At 38.1% G+C, this 17,520-nt stretch overlaps 1 protein-coding gene across 11 annotated transcripts in view; it reads right to left on the minus strand.

Annotated features, from left to right (window-relative positions):
- syngap1a (synaptic Ras GTPase activating protein 1a) overlaps positions 1–17,520 on the minus strand; it is an 83,103-nt gene that overhangs the window by 43,529 nt on the left and 22,054 nt on the right. For 7 of the 11 annotated variants that reach the window (XM_020050399.3, XM_020050398.3, XM_020050396.3 and 4 more), the window contains 2 exons: positions 15,613–15,664; positions 7,184–7,314 (listed from right to left, as the gene is read on the minus strand). In XM_020050399.3, the coding sequence (XP_019905958.1) occupies positions 7,184–7,225 (42 nt within the window). In that variant the 5' untranslated portion in view covers positions 7,226–7,314; positions 15,613–15,664. The remainder of the gene's footprint in view (positions 1–7,183; positions 7,315–15,612; positions 15,665–17,520) is intronic. The other 4 variants (XM_020050393.3, XM_010873783.5, XM_020050405.3 and 1 more) reach the window with 1 other exon arrangement.

Here is a 17,520-nt window from a genome sequence, read left to right on the forward strand (position 1 = left end):
CTCTTCATTTTTTCCAGGGAGCTGTATTATGAAAGATCGGGTGATCAGTGTTAAGTAAAGAGTTGTACTTGAAATCAATCAATATGCTTAACTACTGACAAAGTACCAGTGAACAATGGATGTCCACTCTTGAAGAACATCGATCCCACTATCATATTTTTGATCGTATTTGATTGGTTATACTTCTTCGCCATCATGGTTCTTTAACCATTAGTCTAGGATTTTTTTCTGCTGTGAGCAAGCTGCGAGGCAGCTCAAGTCAACTCGTCAGAAATACACAAGAAATGTGTCAGAGATACACATATGAAAGACGTCAGAGATAGACATAAGAAACACATTAGATATACACATGAGTTTAATATTAGCCATGTTAATATTTTTTCTGAGAATAATAATTTACTATGTATTAGGGTTGTGTACATTGACCTCCAACAACATTTTTGGTTGTAACATTATTTTCTTGTGACAATTTTTTCCCCAATCCTCAGCTTTCTTGATCTTTGTGTTTATTGCAATTATAAATCAGTTAACACATCATTTACAATAACAACAGTAACAATGATTTTTTTCTTTTGTCATAACTGTGTTATAAAGTCTTATATACAGTACCACGGATTTCAGCCAATCACCATTCTGGGTTTGAACCACCTAGAGTATAATACAGTATCTTTGACATCAAACAATATCAGAGAGGGAAAAGTGGATGGCAGTGCAATATCTCAATCAGTACATTATATTTATTGGGTTCTGTTTTTATGGAGCATAAAGCCCTTGGTTAATAAGGGACAGAGTAAGGACAAGCATTTGTAGTCCAAAATAGCTTTTCCCCCTGGTATTTCCTGTGACGGGTGACAAGAGCCAGCACTGGAAATTGCATCACAGGAACTGCTGAAGTTTAAAGAGAAAGGAATGATATTGCTATTGTGTTACCGTAAGTTGTGCTATCGTAAGTTTTGAAAGACACATTGGGGATGTATTGTAGATGTTTTCAATCGTCTATATTATTATTCACTTTGTACTTATGTCTGGAGATTCTACCTCTTATTCAGATACACACTATACAAATGGTGTATATTAAAGGAGCATTTCAGCCTATGGGACCCTTAGGTGGTTTGTATCATGTTTGAGAGATTTCTAGGTCAGTGAGATTTGTTTCAAATATAATTGGCCAGATGGGACTTGCTTGCTAAACAACACATTCTATTACATCAGAACTTGTATTGAAGAACTAGTGAGATCTGAAATCTACACTTCCATTCAAAAGTTTGGGGTCACTTGTTTTTCATGAAAACATACATGAAATTAGTTTAAATATAAAATACAGCTAAATGAATAGGAAATATAGTAATTGAAAAGTTTAGATTTATTAAAAAAAATTCAAATAGTAATTGTGTCCTTAACTTTTGCTTTTGTCAAATAATCCTCCACTTGCAGCAATTACAGCATTGTAGACCAATGGCATTCTAGTGAGTGGTCAATTTAAGATTATCTGAATAGATTTCACCCAATGCACCTCCCACAAGTTGGATTGGCTTGATGGGCACTTCTTACGGTCAAGCTGCTCCCACAACAGCTCGATATTGTTGAGATATGGTGACTGTGCTGACCCCTCCAATATAGACAGAATACCAGCTGACTGCTTCTTCCCTAAATAGTTCTTGCATAGTTTGGACCTTTGCTTCGGGTCACTGTCCTGTTGTAGGAGGAAATTGGGTCTAAACAAGCGCCGTCCATAGAGTATGGCATGGCATTGCAAAATGGAGTGATAGCCTTCCTTCTTCCTTCCCTTAAACCCTGTACAAATCTCCCAATTTACTACCACCAAAGCACCCCCAGACCATCACATTGCTACATCACACCATGCTTGACATTGTCTGCACTGTACAAACAAAAGATTTCGCCTGTTTTGTAGAGTGCTTCAACCACACCTTACCTTGATACAGGCCTTTTTGATAGTTCTTCGTGGCAAGTAACTTTGTTGATTTATGTCACTGTTGTTGAGCACCCCTCTTATTTTTTGTTTACTGAGGCAAGTAGCCCATCTGAACTCAATGTCTACACCATATTTCTGATAAATTCAATATTATTTTAAAGGACAAAATATAAATATTTGGTTTTCATTCAAAACCAAGGACATTTTCTAACTGACCCCTAACTTTGGAACGGAAGTGTTATTAGTCATGTTTTCTTTGTGCAAAGCCTCCATGTCACAACGATCATGCTACAAGTCCATTTGTGTGTAGTCACATGTTCTTTATTGCTAGAGCCATTGGAGTTCTTTCTGAGATGTTATCAGCAAATATCATAATCGCATTTGATCCACGACAGTTTTATCAGAACCAAGATGACAAATAAGTAACTTCAGCATCATGGGCATGATCAACATTGGTGTGTAAAAAATAACTATTGTTTGAAAAAGTGTATCTTTCATCTTCAAGAAATTATTACTATCTTATTTTCAGGCCGCCATTTTGTTTTGGAGGCGGTATTTGCATTCACCATGAAGACGAACTGGTATTTTAAAAACAAAGAAATACAGAGAGAGTAGATTTTGCAGCATGATTACACTTTGCTTGTTCTAGATTGTGTTGAGAAATTTTTAACACACTTTAACATTAACATTAAGATGCTGAGATATGGTGAAATTCCCCTTTAAGTAAACTGTAATTGCAGCTGGTAACTCCCACCTTTATAACATTGACAGAATCTTGCGACCAATTACCTACCACTGTCCTGTCCACCCTACAACATTCTGTAGCTTTAACTACATGCAACATGCCTTTTTTGACCTCCATTTATTCCTTAATACCAAAAATAACAAGATGTATGCTCTTCAATCAGAGCCTACCTCCACCCAAGCATTATTGTGCTGAATGTGACTGAGTTAGAATAAGTTAACACTGAAATGATGACTTGCTGAAACAAAGAAGTTCTGCTGAGTTGTTCTGCAGGAGTTAGTTGAGGAAGGATAGAGAGAATTTAACCTTACAACACCTGTCTTTGATACATTTCTGTCAACATCTCTTTTTCCTCCTTTGACCTCACCCTCTCCCAGTCCCAAGGTAGGCAATGCATGTGATCTTATCCTCACGAGATGCTGTAACCCAGCAGATCTTACTGCACCACTCCAGGTCTCTGATCACTACTTTGTCTCATTCTCTCTCCCACTGTCTTCTAACCCTGCTAACTCAACTCCTTTCCAGATAGTAACGCGTTGTCACAACCATCGTTCCCTCTCTCCCTCAACTCTCTCCTGTTTTATCTCGAAAATTTAAAATAACTCTATGTTGGGACTGTTCCCTTTCATTCAATACCCATTTCACCCACCTTCAATTTAAAGTTTACATAAAGAATTTGTTTCATGGTTATCCATCAACTATACCCCTGTGACAATTAACATCCTGCAAATCCTTGATTGTGTGTATGTATTCCATAGGCTTACCACTAAAAAGCTCCTCAATAAAAAATATGTAATTTATGACACTGCCATCACCTTTTTCAACATCATTCAACTGTTATCATTGTGACCCTTACACTCTGGTTAACTGACTCTTGCAACAAACTAGTCATTCACTGTCTTTTTCTTTCTATATATAGTGTTTTTAGTTTGTGTATTATTTATTTTGTTTACAATTTGTGAATGTATGTTATGTCATCTTGCAATTGAATGCCTTTGGCCACATTGTCACTGAAAATGGGAATAGGTTCTTAATTGACTTCAATCAATCACATTTATTTATAAAGCCCTTTTTAAAACAGTAGTTGTCACAAAGTGCTTTTACAGAAACACCGGGCCTTAAACCCCAAGGAGCAAACAAAAGTAGTGTTGAATTTCAGTGGAAAAACTCCCTAAGAAGGCTGAATTTTAGGAAGAAACCTAGAGAGGACCCAGGCTCAGAGGGGTGACCAGTCCTCTTCTGGCTGTGCCGGGTGAGATATTAAGAGTCTTGGAATAATTAAAAAATGCATGTGGGCTAAATCCAGAGTCTATTTAAATTTAGACTAGGTCAGAAGTATGACCAGGTTGACAAGGACAGGGACAGCAACGGGCCCCCCTAACCAAGTATTCTGCAGGTGTGGACCAGGACCTCCATGTCCTCCTAAAGTTTAAAACTGGAGGAGACTGGGAAAATTCAGAAAATGCATTCTAACACCTCATAACAACAATTTATAGTGGGGAAGGAGAACTGACCCAATTCCCCAGCACAATAGTATAGCAGCGTTAGACCTTGGAACTGAGACGGGGGGTCCGGCGGCACTGTGGCCCTACCCGGGGGAGGCCCCGGACAGGGCCCAACACCTTGAATGAGGGCTGAGTATTGCCAGCAGATTACAGCCCAATTGCACAAGTGCGCAACAGAGAGACAACAAGCCAGTGATACTTCCCCCAAAAGGCATTGGAGGGAGGGCATCCCAGTGGCGACGAGAGCCCACCTGGCATGACAGCAAGAGTGGACAGTATCGAGCCTTCTGGTCACCTTCACGCCCCCCCGGGCCAGGCTATACCTAATCATAAACCGTGCTGTAGAGATTAGTTTTTAGTAGACACTTGAAAGTTTGCACTGACTTCGTATTTCTTAACTGGCAGATCATTCCACAGTAGTGGAGCTCTATGAGAAAAGGCCCTGCCTCCGACTGTTTGTTTAGAAATTCTAGGTACAATTAAAAGGCCTGAATCTTGTGATCGTTACGTGTAGGTATGTATGGCTGGATCATTTCAGCAAGGTAAGTAGGGGCAAGTCCATGTACTGATTTATAGGTTAACAGTAAAACCTTAAAATCAGCCGTAACCCTAACAGGCAGCCAGTGTAAGGATCCTAGGGTAAAAAACCTAAGGGTAACGCTTAGGTTTTTTACAGTTTTTTGGGATACGACCATGCAGCCGTCGAGGTTCACAGTGAGATTTGCTAACAACGTTCTTTGTTTCTTGGGTCCTAAAACGAGCATTTCTGTTTTTCTTGAGTTTAAGAGCAAGAAGTTCTCTGTCATCCACTTCCTAATATCTGAAACGCATGCTTCCAACGTAGCTAATTTTGGGGCTTCTCCATGCTTCATTGAAATATATAACTGTGTGTCATCAGCATAACAGTGAAAATGTACATTGTGATTTCAGATAACATCAACCAGAGGCAGCAAATATAGTGAGAACAATAATGGGCCCAGAACCAAGCCTTGAGGAACACCAAAGCATACCTTTGACTTGTCAGAGGATATGCCATACACACTAACAAACTGATATCTTTCAGATAAATTAGATTTAAACCAGGCTAGAACATGTCCACGTAGCCCAATATGGGTTTCCAGTCTCTCTAAGAGAAGGGAGTGATCAGTAGTGTCAAAAGCAACACTAAGATCAAGAAGCAACAGGACGGATGCGGCCATTAGAAGGTCATTTGTTACCTTCACGAGTGCAGTCTCAGTACTATGATGAAACCGGACTGGAGCATTTCATAAATGTTATTTGTCTTCAGGAAGGCATTCAGTTGTTGGGATTTTTGAGAGGAACGGAAGGTTCAATATTGGCCTATAATTGTTTAATATATTGGGATCCATTGCAGGGGTGTCAAACCGGTTCCACGGAGGGCCGAGTGTCTGCAGGTCTTTGGGTTTTCCTTTAAATTGGTTCCCAGGTCAGACCTGAACAACCAGGTGGGGGTAGAAATTAACCAATTAGTGAACTAATTAATCAATCAGGTACAAGGTGAGAGCGAAAACCTGCAGACACTCGGCCCTCCATGGAACCGGTTTGACACCTGTGATTTAGAGGCTTCATTTTGGTACACATCCGGAGGAAAGGGAGCAATTTATAATGTTCAACATTGGCTGACCTAGCACAGGAAATAGCTCCTTAAATAATTTTGTTGGAATCGGGTCTAGCTTACAGTTTCTGGGTTTAGAACTCATTACAAATTTAGTGAATGTGTCGAGCGATACAGTAGCAAAAAATTCAAGTGTCCCCATTGATTCCTGGTCAGGGAGGTTCAGGACATTTTTAGGACAACTGAGATTTTGAGGACCATAACTATTTAAGGAGGAGTCAGTTATTTGTTTTCTAATGGTGATGATCTTTTCATCAAAGTAGTTCATGTATTCATTACAACCAAAGTGAAGACCCACTTCACTTGTTGAGCTTTTGGATTGTTTTTGTTCACCTCAATCAGGTTGGAGAAATAAGCTGATCGAGCAGACGTGAGTGATTTTCTGTATTGTAGTGAACTGTCTATCCAGGCTGGTGGAGCTCCACTTTTCTGGAGGCTTGCTTAAATGCTCTAGTATTGTCTGTGCACCAGGGAGCAAGTTTCTTGTTGCGTATTTCTTTTGTTTTTAGTGGTGCAACCGTGACTAATGTATTTCGCCATGTTGAGTTTAGATCCTCGATTTGATCGTTTACAGATTTATTTACTCTGTCGTTAATGAGCGAACTTGTAAGAATATCAAGGAATCTAGACTTATCTGCTTTAATAATGGTTGCAAACAAAACTGTAATACTTGAACAATTTATATGAACCTATTGTTTATAGTTATGATCAGCTTAAATAAAAAACATTTTTAAAGTGTCTCTCCCAAGGACATTTTGGAAGACTCAGTGTTATATGTAATACTGTCAATGCCATACCGTTTCAATTCAGAAGAGGTGAAATTATTTTGGAAATCCTCATAGTATTGTTGAATAATGTCTCCCTCCAGTGACTAGTTCTGGGACATCAGCTTTTACATGGACTGTATTGATTTGAACTGCCCATGTTGAATCAAGCTGCACCTACCCAGAGTGAAAGAGTCTTCATTCCACAAATCTTTCCACACATCCACTTTCCTACGCTGAATTAATAACATCTCAACATGTATTATTTAAAACAACAAATAACTATTCTACAACCATTCTAAAAAACATTCCATCTCCAACTCCGGTCTCTGGGCTGTCCCTGAATCTAATGAAAAACTTAAACGTCTACGAGAACACATTACATTGGTCAGGGAAAATACTCAGGTCCAAACAGATGTGTGTTTGTTAACCTTGTGCAGCACCATAACCCACGGATATTGGTCAGTATGGACACTCGACACGTCAGTTTGTATATAAATGTATATTGACTAATTAAATAAATGTATTGACTAATTAAAACCTAGGGAAAAATAATATCAACCAGACTTGGGTTGACGCTGATGAACAATGTATTCCTACCTCCTCCTGGTCAAACATGTAGCGCTGACTAGAGGTACTCATCGAGCGACGTAAGTTCCATCCTGGGGGGTCATGAAGTCCATTGGAAGGGGTCTGGGGCCGCGAGGACAAGGGGGTGTCACACCTTCCATCTGGGAATGATAAAAAGAAACACAATAACCAAAATGGAAATATAAAAGCAAAGCAATGGGTATTGCTTTAACTCTTAAATGTTTTTGTTTGTTTATTTGCATTAGTGCGTATTCTGGCGTTACAGTGGAATAAGCAAAATAAAATGTCACAGTAACTTTTTTGTCTAAGTTGTTGTGAAAGTGGCCACAACTAGAGTTGTTCCCAAAAGTTAGGGGAAAAAAAATAGTTCATGCGGCATCTTGAACAAACCTGCTATTAGACCGCAAGAATATATTTTCCTTTCAGTCAGTCATGTTGGTACGATACATCATGGGTGTACAATCCCACTGCATGCACACCTGAATCCATTATACGATGACAGCTTTCAACACCAATGAGGAACTGAATACCACTGGAAGCCCTGCCTTCCAGGTCATGTAATCACAGCACAGCACTCTACTGCTCAAGGCACTGAAAGGAAGGTCTCAGACTTTTCTAAAGAACAAAGAATTTACGGTGGAAAATTTTTGCTGCCTGCTTTTAGCATCCGCTTGACTGTCCATTTAGGGTAGGTGTACTTACCCAGCTGGGTCTTGTTGCCAGAAGCTGTTATGGTAAAATGTCTCATCTTGGGTCATGCTCCTAATGCACTTGCCCATCCCAGTTTGTGCATTACAACTGCACTAAATTACACTTACTGTAAGCAGTGGGTTGTGCCCCAGCAAACAGAAAATTCCTTTGTTAAATGTCCCCTCAAACCTTCTGTCAGACTCAGGTATAACATGTGGTAATTGATACCACAACCCGCAACATCCCCTGGCAATGTGGTTGGGACTTTTATGATTCTGGCCACACACTGTGGTGGCTCTGTTAGAACAATTGGAGCCTGTGCTCTTCAACAAAACTACCTTGCCCATGGCTCTAGTTTCAGTTTGGTGCACTGCTGATCTCCATCCATTATCGACACACGTTTGTGAGGTTTCACTGTCTTCATGTAACAGTTCCCAGCCTAACTCAGTGTGCTGTCGGCTGAAGCAGCAGTGGGTGGATAGGTAGCATGTGGTCTACATAGCACTTGGGGACCACCTAGATCTAAACATAATTAGGATACGGCCTCCTAGATCATTCTTTTGCCAGAATGGAATAGGGTGTGACTGCTTGTGCTCATACCAAAATGATCCGCTAAATAGGATATTTAGCTGAATGGGATTATGTCTATATCTACCTAGTTCCCTGAAGAAGGGAATGAGGTAAGACACAACAGTGGCCCTGCAAGGTGTGATGAAGAACATACCTAGAACAGAGGCTAAACTGTGATGGCCTTGAAAAGGAGCGATTGCATAATGAGTTCAGGTTTCCACAAGGTAGGAGCTTGTACTCCCATTACGTTCCATACTGCCTTCCCTTTTTCATCTGTGTTTGAGGACATCAAGTTTTATTATAATATGATTTCATTTGCGGGCCAGGTTTCAGGCAACACGATTTTTGACTAAGTTGTCCTGATGTCCTGATTTCTGACTATGATGTCCAGGGTTATAATGCTTTTGACCTAGTGTAAGTGGGAGTAAAATAGCCCTATACCATAATACCTGCACCGTGTATAAACTGCACCAATAATTGTATAGCTTTGTGTCTATACAAACCTGAGTATTAACCGCACCTATATATAAACCCCACAGAGAATTATGGCTCGTACACTGTACATTAATATTAAACATGTGTCATAGAGCGCTACCAACATTTATTTGTTGAAGAATATTCTTTTTTGAAAACCCTGTGACGCCAATTGTATCATATTTGCTACATGAGTTTCTGAGACCTCTACGTCGTCAAGGAATCATCTGTGAAAACGTCTTCCGCACCCACATATTAACCTGGTGGAAAATGTTTTCAAAATCTGTGTATAAGCCGCGGTTTATAAACGATAAATTACGGTAACAGCAGGTAGACTAAGCAGGCTAAGCAGAAGAGAGACCAGGCTGAGTACCAACAACAGTCGCTTGACTGTTTGTAATCCACATGCATTGACCAAGAAATAATTCGTTTTCTAAACGGTACATATAAACTTTAGTAACAGTCACTGCTGCAGGGCCCTCAAGTGTTTACAGCATTATACCAAGACATTCAGGCAAATAGTCATATCTATAGAGGGAAGAGAGCTCATTTAAACTATTGTGAAAACTAAATTTTTGTGTTGTCCACAAAATGGTGGGAAATTCACAATGGATAACCTTATGGGTCCCTGAGGAAAATGTGTTTCTGATGAGAAGGGCTGTAGTTGCTTGTCATAGTGCAACCATCTCGTCAATCTGTATACTTTCATACAGATCTCCAGGAAAGAGGTATTGTTAATTTAATTATTGACCCCTCTTATGGAACAATGTAATCAATAGTATCTGGTCAGAAAATGACTTAATTAGTTAGAAATATTACATTTTTGGGACATTATTACAACGTTTGGTTAAACTTGTTTCCAGGCTGTTGTGAACAGTGCATATGAGTTTGGCAAAAGAAACCATTCGAAGTTGGCTTTTAGAGAGTAACCATAGTATTCTCTTCGAGTTACATGACTGAGTGAAATATTTGCCATTTCTGATTTTACCACATAAAATACTGTGAGGTGTGCCATCAAATTGACACCATAACACAAAAGAGAAGCAAACCACTAATAGCCTATATATATATTTTTTTATCACAATGAACAAGATTTAATGAAGAATGAACTGCCATGTAATGCACCAAGTCAGTGCAGTATGTATTGAGACAGCTAAGCTGTGCTGTACACTCAGCTGTTCCTCATCAACATTGCAACACAGCATTTGGTGCTTGGCTGCACAAAACACATAGGGGAAGGGGTTTTGATGAGGACAATTAAACCAATCCCTATTGTGGCAGGTATTTCTCACAATGTCGTATTGGCTACTGAAAGCAAAGTTTGACAGAGTGTTCAGACCATTATTTAAGTACATGACAGTAGTAACATACCTGAATGTAAAAATAACTGATACATGTCCATTATTCAGATCTATTACATGGTATTTAAACTATGCAATACCATTGTTATTTTTAGGTAAAATGGCAGAACCATGGTAGCACCCAGTAACACCATGATATGTAAAACCATGATATGTCCATGACTCAGACTATAACATAGTATAAGTGGAAGTATCATAGCATTACCACTGTATAATGTAAATGCCTTTATGAACAAAGATTAAAAAATGACAGTGCTTGAAGTTAGTCATGACATTTTGTTACACTGATATTATTGTGGTTCTAATAGGGCGTGCAACATAGCTACCCAGTAACTAAACAAAAATAATCAGTAAATCTAAAAGCCTGTCCGCATGGTTGCCCCATACATATCATAGAGAAATATGGAAATTAATTTAATAGCTAGTATACACTAGGGTTAATATTAGCTAGTTAATACATACTACCTGCTGTTTGGTTTGATAATGCATCACAACCGGTCTCTTGCTTCACAACATTTGTGTGCTAAGGTATCTGCTGTGTGGTGCATAACATAATATTTGTATATCCAAGTGGATCCAGTCCACGCTCTCCAAAGAAAGTACATTATGGTTTATTAATGTTAAGTTTTACATTTATCAAAAAAAAATCATTTTAGTTATCAGGGAGCAGAATGTCTCTTTCTGAAACAATACGAATACTTCTGACCCATTACTTTTTAAATTGTCTAAAACGATTAATTTTGCCTGTCTGAAAAAGGTATATTAGCCTTGTTTGTATCTGAGTATCCATAGCAACCATCATAGCAACACATATAACAAAGTGAGATTGCTGTGATACCCATTAGCAATTAATTTTGCATCTCTCTAAACTCAGACAAACATAAGTATGTCCAAAATCAAGAATTGGGACTCTTGCCTTGCAAGCCACATTAACAATAACAAAAAGTAAGCTGAGGTTTTAATGCTGCCTCTTGCTTCGCAAGTACAAGTTATAATAAGTATGTCAAATATTTAAATGAGAGCTTTTGCTTTCACAAGCCCTACTAATTAACAATCAAGCACAGCAGGGGTCAATAGCAATCTAGTAGCAGACTGACAGTGGCAGAAAAGTATTCTCTACCATGAAGCAGCAGCAAAGCCTCCATTGTTATTAACTTGTTGTAGAGTTGCTAATCAGGTCTACTGATTGTTCTAAAAAATTAAATAGACCGGGCAGCAGTTCAGAAATGTCCATGTGATAGAAAAAGCAGGGCAGTCTTTTGACAAGATAAGAGACATCTATTCTATATTATGTCTTGCCTCTTGATAGAGAAACAGGCTGCAGACCCTATGGGCTGTTCTGATTAGGACACAGTTAACACATCATTTCATATACATTAAATGCTATACATTTTTTTTACATTATTGGAAGTTATACATTTGCTTATTTACTGACAAGCTGGCAGTTCAAACAGCTAATTCACTTTCATGATCAATCAATCAAATGGTATTTATAAAGCCCTTTTTACATCAGCAGTAGTCACAAAGTGATTTTACAAAACACCCAGCCTGAAACCCCAAAGAGCAAGCGACCTCAATGTTGAAGCACAGTGGCTAGGAAAAAACCCCTATCCATAGAGAGATCATATGATTAGTGGTCTTTCTAAGTAAATGAAAACAAACTATTTACCACCACCTGACATCCTTGCACAATTTTATTATGATACGGTATGATACGATTATGATATGGTAAGAAACTATACACTAAGGAGTATTTCATAATTAAAACAAACAACTTTTTTGCCGGATAGGGCAACATAATTTTTCCCTATAGGCCTGTATAATGTCTGTACATACAGGCAAGAGTGTGATTATTGCAACACATCACATTGGCATATGTCCAAATATGAGATAGACATGGACAAAGTAAACTGCAACACTGGTATGAATAAAACGGGCATTCTATTGTGTATTTTATTTGGCAATTCAGCAAACCTTACAACGTTAAGCGAGAGGGACTGTATGTAAGAGGTATTTTAATTTTGTACTAAATATCCATCGGTGCCACAACACTGTTAAAAAAAAACAAAAAACATCTGTAAATCTAAATGTATTCATTTTGGCAATTAGGGGCATAAGGCAACACAACCATTTGCCTCCATACTTGGGAGGAATAGAGAGTTGAATTCCCAGAAAATGCAATTCTGTATTTTTTACTGTTAAGCACATCCAGAAATAGAGAGAGTGCCCAGGAAGCAAAAATTCAGCTCTGGCGATGTCACTTCCGCAACGCCTACTCACTCTCACTCACACGCCCCCAGCTCATCGCCATGGCAACTGAGAAAAGAATAGCCCGTAAGGGACTGCTGGAGGGACAGATGAGCTGCAAAGGACAGTGCAAGAGATCCCCAGCAGGATGAAGAGAGGAAATGTAAAAGAGGAAGAAGGGGCTAAAGACAGGGACGGACTAGCGGTCCGCAGGAGAACAGAGAAGGTGACAGAACTAGCTAACTAAATGGGTGTTTGTGAACCACCAACAACTCTGTGGAAAAGACGGAGTAGAGAAATCGTATAAGGGGGAGGAAAGGAGGGCACTATTTTTGAAGAGGAGCCCACACTTTGTCTCCATAGCAACCCTGACACGCGTGAACAAGTGACTAGTCTCCTCCCTCTCTTGTGCTCTATAGTCTTTTACACTGCATGTACAATATCACATGCGGTACGTAGGAGGCCCTGCACATCCCAAAAGTAGGAAGTAGATATTCCACCACTGTAGTTTTCTGTTGGCTTTTGATAACCTTGATCACTACACCCAGGAAACATTTGGTCTGCTCCAGGAAATATTTGGTCTGCTCCTTAGTCACGATCATATTCCCTCCTTATGGCTCACCCCTCCCCCTCTCTCTTTACCCATCTGTCCCTCTTTCCTGCCCTTCGCTCCAACTACCTCTTTCCCTTTTTCAAAATGTTCTGTCAGAAATACTTGCATAGCGTGAAGTTACCACATGAATGGAAAGGATGGGGTCTCAATATTATTCAAACCAGAACATAGACAGTTTTAGTTAATTGAGAATATTCTAAATTACTTATACAAAACACTCATATAGGTGTACGTAGTTTCATAAATAAGCTCACATTCTTTCTGACATAACAGATTGATTTTGGTACAGAGAAATGAAGCATGAAATGTGCATTTTGTGGGTTACACTGTATTGGATGCTTTTTGGCCCACACAATTCCCCCCAAAAATCCAGTAACACATAGTATTGAGTTGCTATTGTATGTGTAGTTACTGTGTAAAAGATCTGACAAAAAGTTTGTATTATCATGTTGTTACTTAATATGTAGTAATTATAATAAATAATAGGCACAGTTCCATTTTGTGACAACCATAACTGCTCAACTCCATTACTGGCAAATTAAAAAGCAATTAGTCTATGTTCTACAATGTTTTTACTGTGGTAGTTTCAGCATTGTATATAGTGTAAGCTAATGTAGGCTGTTACAGGAAATTCAGATTCCACTTTACATATTTGAATCCCTATTTCTGTATGCCTTCATGCATTGATCCATTTCAGCACTATGCTGCTGACCTCAAGTTTAACACATTCCCTAAGGTAGGTGTATCAAACAATGTTGTTCTAGGTGTCACTATTGTCAAAGAGTTCTGGGGGGCAGCACTGCAAAGTGGTTATAATTCCTTTATAACCTTTATAAGTTTATAAAAAATAGAAAATAGTGCCCTTGTCATAGTTTTAAGATTGGTCTATGGTCCCTAATGGTCAAAAGGTATGAATCTAGGTACATTATTCTTTTAGAATATATTATAATTTCTATGTGTAACAAAATTTAAATTATGTATATTATTTAGATTTTTTTATGCACAGCCCTACTCTATTCAAAACAAACCTTAGTTCACAATAGTAAAAAAACATTCTCAAATGCTCTCACAGACTCACCTACATCTGACAACAACTTATCTAATCACGACCATGGTCAAATCCATGCTAGCGCTAATGGGGTATTGAGTAGAGCTGCTTCACTGAAATATGCATAAAAGTGCTCCGTACCCTTTTGTTAATTGTGCCAACATTTTGAATCTCAAAATAAATCAACCAACCAAGGCTGGACTTCATTCATGTTTGCCTTTGTTTGCAATATTGACCACTTCACCTCAATAGAAATACACATTTTCTTCTGAACAATGATAACATAGAAGTGAGGTGAGTCTACTTGGGAATAGATGCAGGCTCTGATACAGTACACAAAATGGAAGAAATGATACTGGTGCCAAAATTAATGACATACAGTGAGGTGCAAAAGTATTCAGACACTGATACGTTTTTTTCTGTTGTTTTGGCTCTGTACTCCAGGATTTGGATTTTAAAAGAACCAATGATTATGTTGTTAAAGTGCACAGAATCCAATTTGATTTGAGGCTATTTTAATAAAAAAACAATTACAGTACTTTTTGTACATTGGTTTTAGGGAATGGAAGTATTTGGATAAATTACCTTATGTATACATTTGTTGAAGTTTATTAAGTATTTTGTCCAATATTCCTAGCACAGAATGACTACATCATGGCCATTCAGGCCAGTAGATAAAGCATTCCTCGAACGCGACAGACAACCTCAGTCTGTCTGCCAGTCTCATGACACTGCAACCAGAGCCAGCTGCAGCAATTATCAGGTATGACGGAACATTTTCAGAATATCTATATATATTTTTTTATATAATTCTAGTTAGTGAATGTAAATGTAATTTAACTTAGCGAAGTTTTTTAACAATTGTCTCTTTCCAATCTGTCAAGAGTACACCACAACTGATTCAAATGTAATGAAAGATTCCAACATCGAGGCTAATGAGCCATTATTGAAATCTGATTTGCACAGAGTAGAACAATAAATTGCAGTAATTGTTCATTGCACTGTGGTGTAGGCTGGTCTATAGGTGAGATCATTTCATTGTCCATTCAGTGTCTTATACCCTTCCATCTATGTACAGTATAGTATTACTGGCTATGGACATGTGCTGTCAGGTGGCAGTAGGGGTAGAGGACATCACAGCCTGGAAAATAATATTTCGGGTGTATCAGGCAGAGTTCAATAATTATAGGCAACTCTGGGATGCAGAGGGATTTCAGTCTTCACATACCAATAAGGTACACTGGCCAGTTTGAAGCTTACTCCCAATATGCAAATAGTACATCTGTCTTTTATTCAACCAATACAAACATTAACAGTACTTCACTAATAGTACAATTTTATTCACTAATAAAAAAAACGATACAAAGTAAGAGACATGTCTTGTATCATTTTAATGCTGAGTGCAATGTTTCCCAATTCAGGCATCATTATCAACCTGTCTTTCAGTCAAATGACTCCATGACCATGTCCTCACTCCTGTCCTCCATCTGTAGAAAAATGATGAGTTAGAGTTGAATGAGTGTATTGAAATGGTGGTCCTAGCTAACAATAATAGAGGGAGGAAAATATTTTGCTCCCCCTAAAATTCAGCTGATCGAACATTACACAGAACATGGTTTTATGTTTATACAATACAAGAAATAATACAAGGTAATCTAATAATGTTGTAGAAATTCCTTTATTTAAGAATGTTTAAAACATTCTAGGACATTCAGTCATTATACCCTGGAGGTATTTGTCTAGTTCCCTGAAAACCTACAGAAGTCAAAACCTTTCTTTACACATTCCTTCTTACTACCTCTGATCTATTCATTGTATGTTGGCAAGGTTATGGAAAACTATAAAAAACACTGCGTTTTTATATTATATTATATATGATTATTATTATATTATATATATATATGATTACATTGTGAATTATCATTTACTGCAGTTATTATTGTCCCCATCTGGGATTTGAACTCACAATGTCTTGGCACAGCTCTTGGTCACAGCATTAGGACTGTACTCCAACATATGTGTAACAACTATTGGTTTCCCCTGAATTTATTCACTTTATATCTGAACTAAATCTCAACTCTGTTGTAATTTTTTGGGTTTTGCAATATGTCTAATAATTATTATGTATGTCAAAATAATCTGTTTTTTCTTTCCCTGTGCCTTCTGATTGGCTGATAGTATGATCTAGAGCCCACCCATAATGTTACACTGGTTTTCAACAACCAAAACATAAGACAAGTCATCTCTAAGTCAAAAACTAGGAATTCATGAATGTTGACAATAATGGATACATGGCAGAGGCCATTACTATGTCATTTTGTTGTCACAAATATTTACTACATAAAAATAAAATCACTAAATTAAATGCATCATTACTACAAACAAATATTGGTGTAAAGTGGGCAAGTAGCCTGCAACTGAAGTCACATAGGAAATAGTTGTGTTCTGAATAACTTCCAATGTGTGGCAAAAAATTTAGCACTGAGAAATGTTCAGATTTTTTCCAATTAATTTATTTTTTAACATTGTAAACAAGGAAAATTAAGCCTAGGAGGATGTACAAAATAACTTTAATAACATTTAATAGCCTTCTTTGACCTTTATCTACTCCTTAATACCAAAATAAAAGCTCAACATGTCTGCCTCCCAAACCTGATCACCCTGAATGTCCTTCACAACTCTTTGCCCTATTTTTTCTCTTCCCCCTCCCCCTTTACATCAATTCTTGCTTGGCTCAAGCAAACAAAACCTAGCGAACATTAGTAACCCATTACTGAACCATTGTGCCTTTTCCAATATCTTGGTATTTGTCTTGACTGTTTACTCTCATGCAATATAAAATAAAAAATCTAATCTGAAACATACAGCCAAATTTAAACCAGTGGCTTTCAAAACAAAAAGGTCAGTGTCCTGGAGTGAACCAGTAAAAGCCCAAATAGAACACACAAAGCAAATCTAGAATAAGGTTCTTCAAAAGCACTAATCAGAGGTAGGTTATAAGAACATTTTCAAGGAACTGAATCTCCTCTAAAGCACAGTAAAGTCCATTATTAAGAAATATGGCACAACTCTGAATTTGACTAGAACATGGGATGCCACTAAGTCTTATGGCAACTCTAAAGGTGTTACAGTATTCCACATCTGAGCAGGTAGACACTGTGCATTCTGCAACAACAACCTGAGTGCCTTCATGCGAAAGTGGCAGAAAGAAAGCCATTGTAGAAAAATAAATCAAATGTCAAACATACAGACACTGACACAGTAAAGTGGCTTAAAAACTAAAAGCTCAATATCTTGGAGTGACCCAGTCAAAACCCAGACCTCAATCCAGTTGACCGTATTT

This window comes from Esox lucius, chromosome 10 (genome assembly GCF_011004845.1).
Source record: "Esox lucius isolate fEsoLuc1 chromosome 10, fEsoLuc1.pri, whole genome shotgun sequence".
NCBI classification, from domain to species: domain Eukaryota; kingdom Metazoa; phylum Chordata; class Actinopteri; order Esociformes; family Esocidae; genus Esox; species Esox lucius.